At 43.2% G+C, this 15826-nt stretch overlaps 2 protein-coding genes across 3 annotated transcripts; one reads left to right on the top strand and one right to left on the bottom strand.

Moving 5' to 3' along the window:
- Positions 1-468: 468 nt before the first annotated feature.
- LOC133118627 (cytochrome P450 2K1-like) lies at positions 469-12753 on the top strand. Of its 2 annotated transcripts, none has more exons than XM_061228759.1 (9): positions 469-783; positions 3817-3979; positions 4602-4742; positions 5251-5411; positions 5827-6012; positions 7477-7615; positions 9700-9884; positions 10953-11094; positions 11935-12753. In XM_061228759.1, exons 1-9 carry the CDS (start codon positions 592-594, stop codon positions 12120-12122), a joined length of 1497 nt encoding a protein of 498 aa, XP_061084743.1. In that variant the 5' UTR covers positions 469-591; the 3' UTR covers positions 12123-12753. The 2 variants fall into 2 exon arrangements, with proteins under 2 accessions (XP_061084743.1, XP_061084734.1); XM_061228750.1 differs by having other exon boundaries at positions 5827-6096.
- A 928-nt stretch (positions 12754-13681) lies between these two features.
- LOC133121331 (geranylgeranyl pyrophosphate synthase-like) lies at positions 13682-15183 on the bottom strand. Its single transcript, XM_061230532.1, has 2 exons — positions 15072-15183; positions 13682-14419 (listed from the first exon to the last, which is right to left on the bottom strand). Exon 2 carries the CDS (start codon positions 14411-14413, stop codon positions 13682-13684), a length of 732 nt encoding a protein of 243 aa, XP_061086516.1. The 5' UTR covers positions 14414-14419; positions 15072-15183.
- Positions 15184-15826: the final 643 nt, after the last annotated feature.

The following is a 15826-nucleotide window of genomic DNA, read 5'->3' as shown; positions in this document are numbered from 1 at the left end:
CGGGGCGAGACGGGTGTGGCCGCACGCGTCTACAAAACGAACAAGCTGAATCCACCCCAGTTTACAGGCAGGTGATTACATGTCATCAACATGGCAGTATACAATAATATCTTTAATATGTCGAACATGTTACTGAAAGGAAGGCTCAAAATTCCATATTGCCAACATAGCTGGACCAAGTAGCTAATTATGCAAGACACCATTAAAATGAAACTAATACACCCGGCGACATGGCTCAGGCTGTAAGAGCAGTCGCCTGGCAGTTGGAGGGTTGCTGGGTCGATCCCCCGCCGGGCTGTGTCGAAGTGTCTTCCTGGGGTGGATTCAGCTTGTTTGTTTTGTTGACGCGTTCTTGCGGCCACACCCGTCTCGCCCCGGGGGTTGCTGGCATTGATGCTGATTCTCCTCCCAGTCTCTTTCCAAGGTGCCGCTCTCTTAAATAGGACATAGGAAAATATTTGGCGTTAATCAGCTTCCCCACGGGCCGTTCCACCCCAGTGGTGTACCGATCCCTAGTCGGGCCACCACAATATATATATATATATATATATCTCTGTCCCGTGTTTGGGGTTGATCAGTTCATCAGGAGCCATGTTGGAGGATGTTTTTCCCCAGATGCCCCCACCCTTGACCCTTCTGGGAGTGGTGCTGGTGCTGTTTTTGCTCTACCTGCTCTCCTCCACCCCTGGACCTGGAAAGGACCCACCGGGACCTAGACCCCTGCCTCTCCTCGGGAACCTGCTCCACCTGGACATGAAACAGCTCCATGTGTCTCTCTGTGAGGTAAGGACTGAAAGACTTTATTATCCATCCATCCATCCATGATCTGAACCCACTTATCCTGAACAGGGTCGCAGGGGGGCTGGAGCCTATCCCAGCATACATTGGGCAAAAGGCAGGAATACACCATGGACAGGTCGCCAGTCCATCGCAGGGCACACACACCATTCACTCACACATTCATACCTATGGGCAATTTTAGACTCTCCAATCAGCCTAACATGCATGTCTTTGGACTGTGGGAGGAAACCGGAGTACCCGGAGGAAACCCACGCGAACATGGGGAGAACATGCAAACTCCGCACAGAGAGGCCCCGGCCGACGGGGATTAGAACCCAGGACCTCCTTGCTGTGAGGCGGCAGTGCAACCCACTGCACCATCCGTGCCGCCACTATTATTATTATTATTATTATTATTATTATTATTATTATTATTATTATTATTATTATTGTTATTTTTATTATTATTATTGTTATTATTATTATTATTACTATTATTGTTATTATTATTATTATTGTTACTACTTCTAATAATAGTACTACTAATAATATTAGGAACTTCATGTACGTACCACCTTTCATGGTCAGGTTTCCAGCCCAAAGAGTAGGCAATGATAAAAATGTAAATAACCTCCAACAAAATCTAATAAAGAAAGCATTTGAAAATATTAAAACAACAGGTAACAGGAAGATAAACGGTTTATTCTCTTTTCTGTTTAGTCATAAACAAAGCTTAGTTTTAGATTATTTAATATTTAGTTTACTGTTCTGCCTGAACAAATGCAAAGTTGTCAGAGAAACGGGACTGCATTAATTTCCCTGAGATTTCACGAGAGGAATTTTCTTGGTTTCTCGTCTCTGACATTTTAATGGTGTCTTGCACAATTAGTTACTTGGTCCAGCTATGTTGGCAATATGGAATTTTGAGCCTTCCTTTCAGTAACATGTTCGACATATTAAAGATATTATTGTATACTGCCATGTTGATGACATGTAATCACCTACCTGTAAACTGTTTAAATCCGTTGAGCTCCACAAATGCACTGATCTTAACTAGAAATGGGTGCACAGACCTATGACAATATTTATCCATTAATGGGCATGTAAATACCTGTGGATGCCCTGACACGTTTGTTCTTGATGGTTTTTATTTTCTCATTCATGTACTTGTACTTTTCCATTCTCTTTTCTACATTGTCTGAGATTTAGATTTACTTTCTTTTCACCTTGTTACTGTCTGCAAAAACAATTGATGTCTAAAAAACATTCTTGACAGTTATAGTTATAGAATTGTCCTTTAAAAACATATTGTTTCCACATCTGACATGGTATTTACAACTTGAGCAGCAAACAACTACAGGCTACACCTATTGTTGAATGTAATATAATATTAAACACTGAATTGAAAAGCGTTCTTTGTTTTAAATGAGGGTGAAGTCAGGTCATTGTGGTGATGACACAGAGAAACTTTGGTAAGGGCAGACTCGGTAACTGCATTTACAAAGAATGCAAATGACCTAAATTCACAATATTAAAAGTTACATAACCCAGCCAATATATTCACATTCAGGCATTTAGTAGATCAAGTACATTCAGCGACGTTAGTGCGAAAACAGGTCCAAGCACCAGAGAAATGTTCAGTTCAGGTCACACCCAAAAATTAGCCTCTGCTCCGCACAAAAGGGTATTAAACTCTAATCATAGCACATAACAATAACTGTTAAAGCAGGAATATTGCACAACAGATCATTTTAATTTCCATATTTTTAATGTACTTCAAGTACAGGTTAGTATTAGGGCATAGATTATTAAACTGAAAGAGATGAATACAGAATAGAAATACACAACAGGGGTCTTGCAGCACTATAACCAGTGTAAAGAAATGAAAATTGTGGTGATATGAGATCTCTTATTTGTCCTCATTACAGTTCTGGGCACTAATTGGAGATTGGCCACAATGGCCAGTTCTTGACGATTTAAGAATAAAGTAAACTGCAGTGGTCCCATTGCAAGGAGATATCGCAGGATTATTGGCACCATTGATAAAAATTAAGACAGAAGGCTGAATATAATACATAACAGAGATGATATTCTATATGTTATGTTCAAAGATAGAGGAAAACGAAATACCTTTATTTCAATACATTTACTTTGATGATTGACATTTCTTCTACAAAGACAATGGAAGACGAGGATAAAGCAGATGTTTCTCCAAGCAAATTATCTTGCAGCACTTGCTGACTTTTTTCAGAAATTGAGTTCTAACAAATCTGATAAATAAGATAAGTCTTCTTGTGTGCACAATCAACTAACTGATGTGGTTAACTTCTTGTTATTTGGGCTAGTGGATAAGGCATCTGCCGAGCAAAGCAGAGATCCTTGCTTCAAATCTCGCCTGCTGACATTTTCATTTTTCAACTCTTAAATTGCAATTAACCTAGTTACTTAACCTAGTTACTACAACAGGGCATTGAATTACATAAAATAACCTGCCATGTGACATTAAAAAGTAATTGTATATTTAAATACTATGCCCGCATTAATTATTTATAGGCTATTGGGCCTCATTTACTGTCTCTTATCGACTTGCATATTCCATGCAAAAATGCTCGCAACATGCCAGGCACAGGCTGGAAGTCCTTGAGAAATGCCGCCAGTAGAAATTATTTGAAAGGACACATATGCACTGACAAAGACAATGAGTTTTTTGTTAAATATGTAAAAATTTCAGAGCCATGACCAGTTTTCCATGACCAAATGTTCATTTGAGTAGAATGTTTACTGATGTCAAACGCTGCACTCTAAACTAAAAGGACAAGTAAAGTGCTTTCACTGGAGTATTTAGCAATAAATCATTCAATACCTTGACATTTTATATATTGTTGCAATATTCTGTGACGTGGATGTTTTGTGTTAATCAAGAACAGGAGGACAAACACAAATAGTGATGCTTTGTCTCCAGCAAAATGGTGCTTTGGCTACTGTTACAATAGAAGTACTGTTCAAATCATAAAAATTAATTTTCTGTCTCTCCAGCTGTCTAAGAAATACGGATCTGTGTTCACTGTGCACTTTGGCCCAAAGAAGGTGGTCGTCCTGGCAGGCTACAAGACAGTCAAAGAGGCGCTGGTCAACTATGCTGAAGAGTTTGGAGACCGGGAAATTGCACCCATATTTAGAGATACTATAAAAGGGCACGGTATGCAATCTAGTCTGATGCTAAGCATCTGTTTGTTTGACTGTCTACATGAATTAGCATGAACTAATATGGTTGTTGACGCCTTAACAAATAAAAAGTTGTATTTGTCCATCATTAATTAATGTTAACAACTACATTAGGTAATGCCAATTCATGAGCCTTATTGTAAAGTGTAACCTGGGATACTAATATAATAAAATTTATAATTCACCTTGCAGGAGTTATGAAAGCATTATGTTACTTTCTTATTATGTTTCATGTAACTTGCTGAATTGCTATCTGTTGATAAGCAAGCTAACAGCCTGCAGCATGCAGCTTGTTGCTAGCTTATCGATAGATAGCAATTTAGTTACATCAAACTTAACATAAGGTAACAAGGTAACCTAAACAGCATTGTCTGCACAAAATACATCAATAAAGTAATATAAATAACTTGTGTGATGCAGGGAATTAAACATTTAAATGGTACATTGACATTTACATATCAACTTTAATGAATACACTGTACCTAGAGCACGTCACACCAACCTCAAAGTGCCAACTGAAAAGGGATGCATGCAGCAAATATGTTTGAAATTCAATTCTTAATTTCTACCCCCCATGGCATTCTTCCCTCTTCCAGGTGTTGTGTTTGCCAACGGAGACTCCTGGAAGGAGATGAGACACTTTGGATTCACCACCCTGCAGGATTTCGGAATTGGCATGAGAGAGAAGATCATGGAGGAATCCCGCAACCTCATCAAGGTGTTTGACAATTTCAAGGGTGAGAGAGAATTCAGTCAACATTTTGTTTAAAAAAACATGTAATCTCACATTTCATTTCTCCCTCATTTGCAATGGCTAATCATAGGTATTAACACTACTTGCTGCAACCAATATGATTGATTTGGGAGAGCGCAGACAAGTATGTTGGCTACTCTCCTCCAAAGCATTTGATTTCAATCACTATATCTTCTTCTTACTGCACTGTTGCTATGCACTGTATGATGATTTAATATTCCATATTTGGATCCCTGGACGCTTAACCCACAAAGTTAACTAATGCTTTGTTTCTCCGCTATATGATAAATAATGTAATAATAATGAAAGATGTTGAAGATTTTAAGTGTAGACTCTCAGGAAAAATCATGGGTCCTTAATTGCTGAAAGAGTGACCTCCTGCTCGCTGAAGTTTCAGAGACAAAGGCAATGATAACAAGTCAAATCTAAAGATTGAAGGGGGAAAAATACAGTGCAAAAAACTATATATTATTTCCTTTCTTGGTCTTTAGGTGAGCCTTTTGACATGACTCAGCTACTGAATTACTTTGTCTTCAACATAATGTCCACCATCGTGTACGGCAGCCGCTTTGATTATGCTGACCCTGCCTTTCAAAAAATGATTGACCGGGCCAATGAAAATGTCCGGAATATTGGTTCAGCAGAAATACAGGTACCTCTGCTTTAAAATAGTTGTACTTTTGTATAACAGTACAAATGTTAAGCTTTGTAATTCTTACTGGACAAGGCAATAGTACAACATTGGGGCACCCAAGTGGCATAGTTGGTAAAGACTGGAGCCATTTGGCCCCATTGGAAAGACATTACAACCTGAACTCGAATTTGGAATAATACTACATTTCTGCATTTCTGATTATTTAACCCTTTAAATAACTCTTCATGGTTCATTGTTGCAAGTATTAACATTGTCAGTGATTGGCCTGACCTGGCCATTGTCCCATGGCCTGTTGTCATATGGCCTGCAGGTGACCCAGAGATGAATCCAGAGGTGCTGTTGGTGATGGGGTGATTTATTTAAAAGCATGTTTTTTGTTGTTCTGTTTTGGGTTCTGGGCTGGTTACTGCAGGTGTACAACATGTTCCCATGGTTGCGTTGGTGTTGTGGCTGGTGGCTGGTGAATCGGATCCAGATTTTGAAGAACTTCAAAAACAACACTGAGGAGATTATGGGGCTGGTGCAGGGACGGAAGGACAAGCTCAACCCCCAGGACCTCAGGGGATTTGTGGACGCCTTCCTAGTTCGACAGCAGGAGGTACGGAGAGGGAGAACTGCACCCTGGGGTCGAATTGAACTGCCCTCAGCTTCATCCTTAACCAGAAGCTTTCATTACATTACGGTACAGTACACTTAGCAGATTAATTTGCTTTATCATTCCGGACTAAAACTAGTAAGCACACGATTGGCTGATTGATTCATTTATTAATTAACAGTTTGCTAGCCACATAGTTACTTCAAAAAGGAAAATATCTACCCTAGCTTATGACATTATGTAGTTCGCTGGCTAGATACCAATTCCAGATTGCATCATTAGCCAAGATTTCTGCCAAGTTTTATGTTGGATATGTCAGGGACCGGGCAGAGGAACCAAGAGTAGACTCAGGGATAAGAATACGGCAGGCTTTATTAACAAAGGGCAGATCCAAAACGTGATTTAGGAACAGGCAATGGTCGTAATCCAAGCAGGCGGATACATGCAGGGTGAGAAGAGAATAATCGAAACAACAAAAACTGGGTAGACAGACCAAACAAGTGAAAGTAAAAACACAAAATCCAAAAACACAGAGAGTCAAAAGCTGAGCAGAGATGAGAACCAGAGCACAGAAAAACAGACAGGAAAACCGGTCAAAAAATAAGGCTAGAACTGGGCAAAAGGAATAAACAAGAGCAGACTTAGAAACAGGAAAAGACGAACTAGCAAAGGAAAAGAGCAAACAGGTGGGCTTAAATACAAAACTGATTATCAGACAACGAGAAACAGGTGAGAGACATGACATAATGACAGGAAGGAAATACATATAAGGAGTGGAAGGCTGAGACACAGGTGGAATGCAGAGCAGAGCCGGTGCGGGGCTGGAGACAGGTCCTGGGACAAATCCGGAGACTGGGCCCGGAGCGACGCAGGCGCAGGGGCCTGGGACAGAACCAAAGCCGGAGCCTGGGATGGCGTCGGGGTCAGGCTTTCGGACAGAGATGGTCAGGGTGCCGGACAGGGCCTGGGACGAAACTGTAGGCTGGGCCCAGGGAAGGACTGGACCTCGGGCGGCTTCCTGAGAAGGAGGTCCAGTCTCCAGTGCTTCCCTGGGCCCAGCCTACAGTTTTGTCCCAGGCCCTGTCCGGCACCCTGACCGTCTCTGTCCGAAACCCTGACCCCGACGCCATCCCAGGCTCCGGCTTTGGTTCTGTCACAAGGAGCTGGAAGTGAAAAAACATTAGTTCATGATCATTGCATGATCACACAGAATCGGCTGAAGAGTTGGCTGATAAAGATCCATCCATTCCACTCTTGCAATCATTTGATGTAAGCTTAAAAAAAATAAAAATCATTTTGCTGTGTGTAAACTCCTGCCTTTCTGAGACGTGACAAACAAGTATCTCACTCATCATGTGCTGAAATACACCTTCAACATCTTTAATGAGATTTCTGTTTAATAAATGTTTTACTATGCTTCTGCTTTCTTCAGTTTCTCTATGGTGCTCTGTACCTGTTCCCTCTCAGGAGTCCCAGCCAGATTCCTACTTCCACAACAACAACCTGAAATGTACTGTCAGCAACCTGTTTGTAGCAGGTACAGGTACCATTGCAGCCACCCTGAGATGGGGCCTGCTGCTGATGGCCAAGTACCCCCATATACAGGGTAGGGAAATTATGTACACACACACACACACACACACACACACACACACACAAACACACACACACACACATCCTCATTAGAGTATCAGTGTTGGGCCCAAGAGGCCAAAACCAGGTTTCTTTTTTCGAGCTAATTCATCCTGTGAGGCGGTGCCCACTATTGCCACAGCGGTTGGTTCCAGTATAGGTCTTTTTTTTCAGATTTTTCCCCTTTTCTCCCAATTAGGTAGTCAATTGTACCCTATCTAATCCAATTAGTGTTAGCTGGTGGATATACCACCCACACCCCGTCCCTCAGCGACCCGAAGGGATCTGACGATCCGAGAACAACAGGCCTTCTTCAAGCCGTCTCGTCTCTAGCTGGTGACCATGATTCCGAGGCGCCCAGGGTACTGTTGCGTGCGGTGATCTGCTAACCCTGCCAAGTCCCTCCCTCTGGAGCAGCAAGCCAATTGTGCTGCTCCACGAGAGCTGGCCAAACTTGGCTTTTGGCAGGACTCAACTCTTTCTTTCCTTTCCCCCTCAATACCCAGGTCACCACACAGATCTCGATATCGCTGCGTGGATGACTTCCCACCATCTGAAGCTTAACCTTGCCAAGACTGAGCTTCTCTACATCCCTGCTAAGTCCTTTCCGACAATCGAACCCTCACTGATTGTTGAAGACTTTGTAGTATCCTCCTCGCATACGGCCAAGAATCTTGGGGTGACTCTTGATAACCACCTCACCCTCGCTCCACATGTATCCTCCACTGCCAGAACATGCAGGTTCCTCTTCTACAATATGCGCCGTATCCGTCATCTCCTGATGGAGAAAGCCACCCTGCTCCTACTCCTATTACTGCAACTCCATCCTAGGCAGTCTCCCAGCTTACATTACATTATTGGCATTTGGGAGACGCTCTTATCCAGAGCGACGTACAGTTGATTAGACTAAGCAGGAGACAATCCTCACCTGGAGCAATGCAGGGTTAAGGCCCTTGCTCAAGGGTCCAACGGCTGTGCGGATCTTATTGTGGCTACACTGGGATTTGAACCCAAAACCTTGCCTGTCCTACAGCTTTTGCCATCAAGCCCCTCCAGCTGGTCCAGAATGCTGCAGCCCGCCTGATCACCAGTCAGCCCAGCTTGGCTCATGTCACCCCATTCCTCATTGGCCTCCACTGGCTTCCTATTGCCGCACACATCCACTTCAAGGCTCTGGTGTTGGCATTTCAGGCTGTTAAGAGGACTGCCCCACTTTACATACAATCTTTAATCACTCCCTACTCCCCAGCAAGACCACTCCGGTCTGCCAGCTCTGGTCGCCTTGAGGGTTGCTCACTATGAGCACCTGGCGGTTGAGCTGCACGTTCACGCCTGTTTTCCGTTCTGGTTCCTCAGTGGTGGAATGACTTGCCTATCACTGACAGGATAGCCCTCCCCTTATTTCAATGCAGACTAAAAACACACCTTTTCAAACTATACCTTATTATAAGTCCTCCCTCCTGAAAAAATAAATATGAAATTAATAAAATATGCACTTAGGATGAATGTATTTTTGTTTAGAACAGCCCTTCATGTGTATTTTACGAGTTATGGATTTGATGCTTTAACCTGTGGAAGAACCTATGTATGCACTTGTAAATCGCTTTGGATTAATAGTGTCTGCCAAATGACTAAAATGTAATGTAAATGACCAGCAATCAAACCAAACTTTTAGACCCATTTCAATTTTAAAATTTAGTCAATCAGTGTTTTTTCTTCATCTAATATCTTGCCATGTGCCAATATTGCTTTATTAGGACAATACAGCAATACTTTGTGGAAAAATCAGGGACGTATTATGTCACTCCATCTTTTACGCTTCGTGGAAGAGTCACACTCGGCTTCACTACTGCACAATCTCTGGCTACAAATTCTATTGTGGCGGTGCCACTAAACTTGAGTTTGGCAGCTTCAAATCACTTTTCATGACCCCATGGAGAGTCAGTAGGTGAGGCACATGCTCCATATATTTCTACAGTCTATGGTTAGTCCAAGGATTTGTCTTGAGCAGTCACTTTTTTATCTCTCTCTCTCCCCACTCTCTTTCTCGGGGTGCAGACCAGGTTCAGGAGGAGCTAAATCAGGTCATTGGGGACCGGGAACCCCGGGTGGAGGACCGGAGAAACCTGCCCTACACAGACGCCGTGATCCACGAAACCCAGAGACTGGCTAATGTTGTACCTATGAGCATTTCCCACACCACCAGCTGTGATGTCACCTTTCAGGGATACTTCATCAAGAAGGTTCAATCACCTCCCCTCATGTGTGTCTTTTCATCTTTCCCTCCCTCTTATCTCTCTTCTTCTCTGACCCCAGTTCTATCCCTCTCTCTCCTCCTCTTCTCTCTGGTTTAAAGAAAGGTTGCACGAATCAATTATCAGCAGTCATGGGCATGGGTGACCTGATTCAACTCTTCTGTGAGCACCTGAGCTAGATGTTTGCTACTTTACTTGAATTAACTGTGGGGTTTCTCCAGTGTGTTTTTCATGTGTATGTGTGTGTGTTGTTTGTGTATCAGAATATGTGTGCACATACACTCACTGAGCAGTTTATTAAGAACACCTGGACACCTACTTATTCATGCAATTATCTAATTAGCCAATTGTGTGACAGCAGGAGATAGGCTACAGCAGCATAAAACTTAATAAGTCTAAAGTATTAGTGTATGCTTTAGTATTAGTGTAGTGCTTATTGAGTGTATGTGTTGTATGTCTGTGTGGTGGCTGGGCCCGGTGTGTGGGAAGGAAGCACGGAAATCCACGATTCAGACCTACTGGTGTAGTAGGTCTGGTCCTTGGTAGGCACGCACACCTGGATGGTATTAGGAATCAGTCCAATATATATATATATATATATATATATATATATATATATATATATATATATGCATGCCTCTCTTCCTGGCTGCCTGTCATGGCTCGCTATCAAATTCAAAACATTGGTGCTCAGTAGTTAAGGGGTCTTCCCCAGCTTACCTACAAAAAATCATCAGACCCTACACCCCTGCTAGACCTCTTCGTTCAGCCTCCACAGGCCGCTTGGCACCTCCCCCTCTCCGAACTTCCACCTCACGCTCACGGCTACTGTCTGTTCTAGCTCCACGGTGGTGGAATGAACTCCCCGTTGAGGTCAGAACTGTAGAATCTCTCCCCACCTTCAAGTGCAAAGGCTCATTTGGGCATGCACTCTCCCTCCCAGCTACAGCTGCTTCGTAAACAAACACCGGTGCAATCCAGAATTGACGTATCGCCCTGTGTCGTTCTCTTCTGTCCTCCCAGAGGTGTGTCACTGTGTGTGTGTGTGTGTTACAGGGAACTGTCGTGATCCCACTCGTGACATCGGTGCTGCAGGATGAGGAAGAGTGGGAGACCCCCCACAGCTTCAACCCTGGCCACTTCCTGGATGAGAAGGGCTGCTTCATCAAGAGAGATGCCTTCATGCCCTTCTCTGCAGGTACAGCACAGTGCAGTACATGGCAAAGCAAAGCTCTCTAATCTTTAACCAATGCAAGAATGCTGCTGTGATTCACAGGTAGAGACAGAGTAGAGACATACTTCAGTTTGTACTAAGATTAGTCTGGAGATCAGTAGAGGTAAACGTAACCTGAATGAAGGCCTACAGTCTGTGCACTCTCCTTCTGGTGTGAAAAAACACTGGGATTGTTACTGTTTCTCTCCTCTGTTTCAGAAAGGGCCTGGATTTATTTCTGTATTGCAGTTTTCAAAATGCACTGATTATTACAAAAATACTTTTCTCAAGGTTCTGGGATTATCTGTTTCCCAAGAGTACAATATTTAGTACATTCTGGGAGTGACTACTTTCTCCCCGGGAGCTATGTATTAATGCCCTGCTATTATCGCTGTAGCTGTATTTAGGTGCTGTGATTGTCTCTCTCCTGTAGTCGAGGGCGGTTCTAAAATCTGATTATAGTCAGTCTGCTATAACGTTACCAATATACCATCGAATGAATAGAATTGAATCTGTAGCCTACAGCCTATTCATTTATGTTTAGTCTTAGTAAACTAATAATGCTTAGTAAACGTTTGCATGTGAAACAATAAAAAAGCATAAATAACCCCAAAAATGTTCTATGCGCGCAAAGCCAGGGGATATAGTGGCCACCCCGAGAACCCTTGAGACCCCACCCCAGTAAAAAAAATCCTAGAACCGTCTCTGCCTGTAGATGTATTTATGTGCTGTGATTATCTCTCTCCTGTAGCTGTAGCTATGTGCTGAGATTATCTCTCTCCTGTAGCAGTATGTTTTTGTGCTGTGATTATCTCTTCCTCGCAGGGCGACGGGCCTGTCTAGGAGAAAGCCTGGCCAGGATGGAGCTCTTCCTCTTCTTCACCTTCCTCCTGCAGAGGTTCCGCTTCACACCACCACCGGGGGTGTCTGAGGATGAGCTGGACCTGACACCGTCTGTGGGGCTCACCCTCACCCCTTCTCCCCACCAGCTGTGTGCTGTGAGCCGGGCCTAAACCCCACTCCAGCTGTGTGCTGTGAGCCGGGCCTAAACCCCACTCCAGCTGATGAGTGTGAACCACACCTTTTCTGTTCTTCACCAAACCTTTCTTGGACAGAGTTCCTGTAAATGTTTATCTGGATATGAGTGTCTGCAAGATTATTAAATATACTGTACGTCTCCCCTGCACAGCTGAGAGCCGCTTAAATCTTTGTTCCAGGCTTTTTCAACTACTCATTCATTCAAGTATTTTAAAAAAAAATGTTGCTTATGGGTTGATTAAGTAATTGGTATTATATTTGGAAAGATATTCGGAGTTTTTCAAATGTAAATGGTTAGCGCATTCACCCCAAGAAAAGATTAGAAAGAATATACCACAGTGAACAGCGTTTAAAAAAGTTATCAAATCTAAAGTTGTTCATCTCAGTGAAACTATCCAGATGGATAGATAGTACTCTGGGTAAGCGAAACAAACTTTAATTCATTTTTGGTAAACTAACCCTTTAAACTGCATTTTAAAGAGATGTTTATATGAAATGATTGTGTTATAAAAATGCAGAATCTTTTAGATGAATGACTATCAGAGATGTAAAAATGAACTGTGCAGAGTTATATTAAGGAAATAAACTTTAAAAAGCCAAACCCTCTATCTGCATTGACTGTACTAATTTCCCTGTTAAACTTGAAGAATGTGCATGTAAGTCTGCTCACAAACCCTGGAAAGTTGTAAATAACTGGAACATAATTGGCTGGCCAAGTGGCTCACCTAATCGGAATCCAACTGAACATGCATTGAAAATGTCTTGAAATGGTTGCAGTATAGGCCCAGTGCAAGTGTAAAAAATATACGGTAAATCATCAAGATAGATGTACATTTTGTCTTTGTCCCAAACGTCATGGGTCATGAGACAATTGCGTGTTCTGTCCACAAACACTTTTTCAGCCGTAGCTTTTAGTGTGAGGCTGAAGCATACATAAGTCTGCAGCCACAGGAGATTTTAAGTGGTCATACTTACAAGCAATTCTTCATTGCTGGCATTTAATGTATTAGCGAGTGGAGTTTTTCTTCATCTTACTTTATCATAGGGCGGTTACAAAATGGGTCTCACTACACACCAATAAAGCACCCTCCACTGTCCCATTCACAGCTCCTCTCCTTCTACCAGAGCATAGCAGAGACTTCATGGCTGTCTTTATGGCATAGTGTTTACTCAAAATTTTTGTGGAGTGATTAGTGGTGCATAGTTGTTGAATTGCTAATTAATGTGAATTAGTGAAATGAGTAAGCCTATTTTACATCATTTTTGCAGCATGTCTACAGTGCAAATCCAGAATCAAATTGGTCATCGGGTTAAAGGGGGTTTCACCCAGAAATGTTATGTTTCCACCTACATGCAAGAGTACAGTATATGTCAATCGAGTTTTGCTGAAATTTTCAAAATATTTGTGAAGTTACCCTGGTAAAGTGGATCATGTGGGTCTTTTGTCCTCAAATCGGCAAAAATGTACATTAAAAAATTGTCCAAATATAATCCTGTGGTTAAGCACCAACTTCCACACAGGGGACCTTGTTTCTCAAACGTGAGCCGAACAAAATTGACTATAAATCCATCGGAAAGAGTGTGGGATTGATCGCAGTTTTCGCACGGCCTCCAGGTCCTGCAGGGTCTGCCGGGTGTACTTGAACGAGCCAGCCTTCTCCAGGTAGTCCATGCAGTAGCGCTTGACGTCCACGTTATCCGTGCGTTGCCGCAGGATGTTCTGCACCTGGGTGCTTTCAGGCTTCGAGCGGATGGCATGGATGATGGGGAACGAGAACTTTCCCTCGGTCAGGTCCTCGCAGAAGCTCTTGTTCTCGGTGTACTCTCGGGAGTGCAGATTGGCGTAGTCATCTAGGATCTGGAAGAAGAGCCCCAGCGTGTCCAGAAGGGGCTTGAGGTCGCAGGTCCAGCCGGAGAAGAGCTGCATGAGGCCCACGGCCAGGCCGAAAAGGCCGCCCGTCTTCTGGCGGACCATGGACTGGTACTCTGCCTCGCTGGGGCACGTGTAGGTGTCCCTCCAGTGGATGTCCAGGCCCTGGCCCTGGTGCAGCTCCAGGAGCTGGCAGGTGAAGACACGCACAGCCTCTGGGTGCTCCAGTGTCAGCACCTTCTCCAGGCAGAGGAAGTAGACGTAGTTTGCCGAGTTAATGACCGACGGGATGCCGTAAGTGTTGTGCGCCGTGGGTAAGCCATGCCGGAGCTTGGAGCCGTCCTCAATGTCATCGATCAGGAGGCTGGCATTGTGGAGCATCTCCACCACCTCCATGATCACCTGGGGGGAGATGAGAACATATAACAGTTATTTAGCTGACACTTTTATCCAATTGATAGCTGATTAGACTAAGCAGGCGACAATCCTCCTATGAAGGACCTTGCTCAATGGCCCAATGGCTTAGCGGATCTTATCGCAGCTAAACCGGGGCTGGAACCACCAACCTTCCAAAACTGCACTCAATCCCATTCACGGCAGCAAAGGCTCTCCGTCACGGTATGCATGGGTTCGCAGTTCCCACTTCTCTGATCTCTATGAGCTTCGACTGCCTCATCCTTTGCTCTTCGCTCATCCGTCTCTCGCTCTCGCAATTCTTCCTTTGTAAATTCTGGTTGAAAACTTTTAGGTTCTATTTCTGCTTCAACATCGAAAAGCTTGTTCTCTAATTTGGCAAAGTCAGAGCTGTCTGCTAACCAAGTTAGGTTATGTGATATTTGTATGCTAATGTTCCCGTATTTTTGTGGGAGTGTCATGTGACTCGCCACGGCAGTGCACTTACTCACTCCAATTAATTTTGGTTGACACAGACACAAGAAACTAAAATGCTATTTTTGTACAGTAAATTAGGCTAAGCCGTGTGCATTCAGTCACATTCCACAAAGATAAATTCATGTGCATAACCTGAAGTGTGACCCAGAATTGGAGCTCTTACCTGCAGCTTGTCTTCCGGGACATCGAGCCAGTGGTTAAACGCCTGAGACAGCTTTATCTGGACTTGCTTCCCTGTTCAGATACAGAGACACAAAACAAAATTAAAAATGCTGTTCCGTTCAGGTGAGAAGCAAGTTTTAAAGGACTGTTTTCTTGCTATAATTTCTGCAAATAAGTTGGTTCCAGAGAGACATTTAGGGTAGTTCCAATATGCTGTCACCCTTGGGCCTTTAACAGTCAGCCACTGTTCATTTGCAAGTTGTTGCAGCTGAATTTTGTTTGAGATTTTTTTTTTTGTCAAATAGAAATGCAACGAACAGATATCTATTGTAACTCCTACATGTTTATGCCTGCTCTCAATTCAATTCAAAGCACTTTACAGTCCACGCGACATACAAGCACACACACATGCGCGCACACACGCGTGCACACACTCACATTCTCTCACACACACACACACACACATGCGTGCACACACTCATTCTCACACACACACACACACACGTGCACACACACACATGCGTGCACACACTCACATTCACACACACACACGTGCACACACACACACATGCGTGCACACTCACATTCTCACACACACACACACACACACTTGCGGGGCTCTCGTTAAAACAGCAGTTGAATATTTTGTTTTGTGAAGTTGTATGGCAAGTAATCTGTTCACTGCATTTATATTTTACCAAAAATTGTACTCATCTTTGGGCCTTTACTTAAAACAAGCAGTTGAATATTTTTTTT

This window comes from Conger conger, chromosome 2 (assembly GCF_963514075.1).
Source record: "Conger conger chromosome 2, fConCon1.1, whole genome shotgun sequence".
Taxonomy (NCBI): Eukaryota; Metazoa; Chordata; class Actinopteri; order Anguilliformes; family Congridae; genus Conger; species Conger conger.
The sequence above is the reverse complement of the archived record's forward strand: the minus strand, read 5'-3'. Positions and strand labels throughout refer to the sequence as shown.

What these genes read in the sequence shown, in the direction of transcription:
- LOC133118627 (XM_061228750.1), top strand. Translation starts at nt 592, where the DNA reads ATGTTGGAGGATGTTTTTCCCCAGATGCCCCCACCCTTGACCCTTCTG. An exon ending in TCCATGTGTCTCTCTGTGAG is followed by an intron (nt 784 to 3,816) that starts GTAAGGACTGAA and finishes CTGTCTCTCCAG; the next exon opens with CTGTCTAAGAAATACGGATC. An exon ending in GAAGCTTTCATTACATTACG is followed by an intron (nt 6,097 to 7,476) that starts GTACAGTACACT and finishes GTTCCCTCTCAG; the next exon opens with GAGTCCCAGCCAGATTCCTA.
- LOC133121331 (XM_061230532.1), bottom strand. Translation starts at nt 14,413, where the DNA reads ATGGAGGTGGTGGAGATGCTCCACAATGCCAGCCTCCTGATCGATGAC.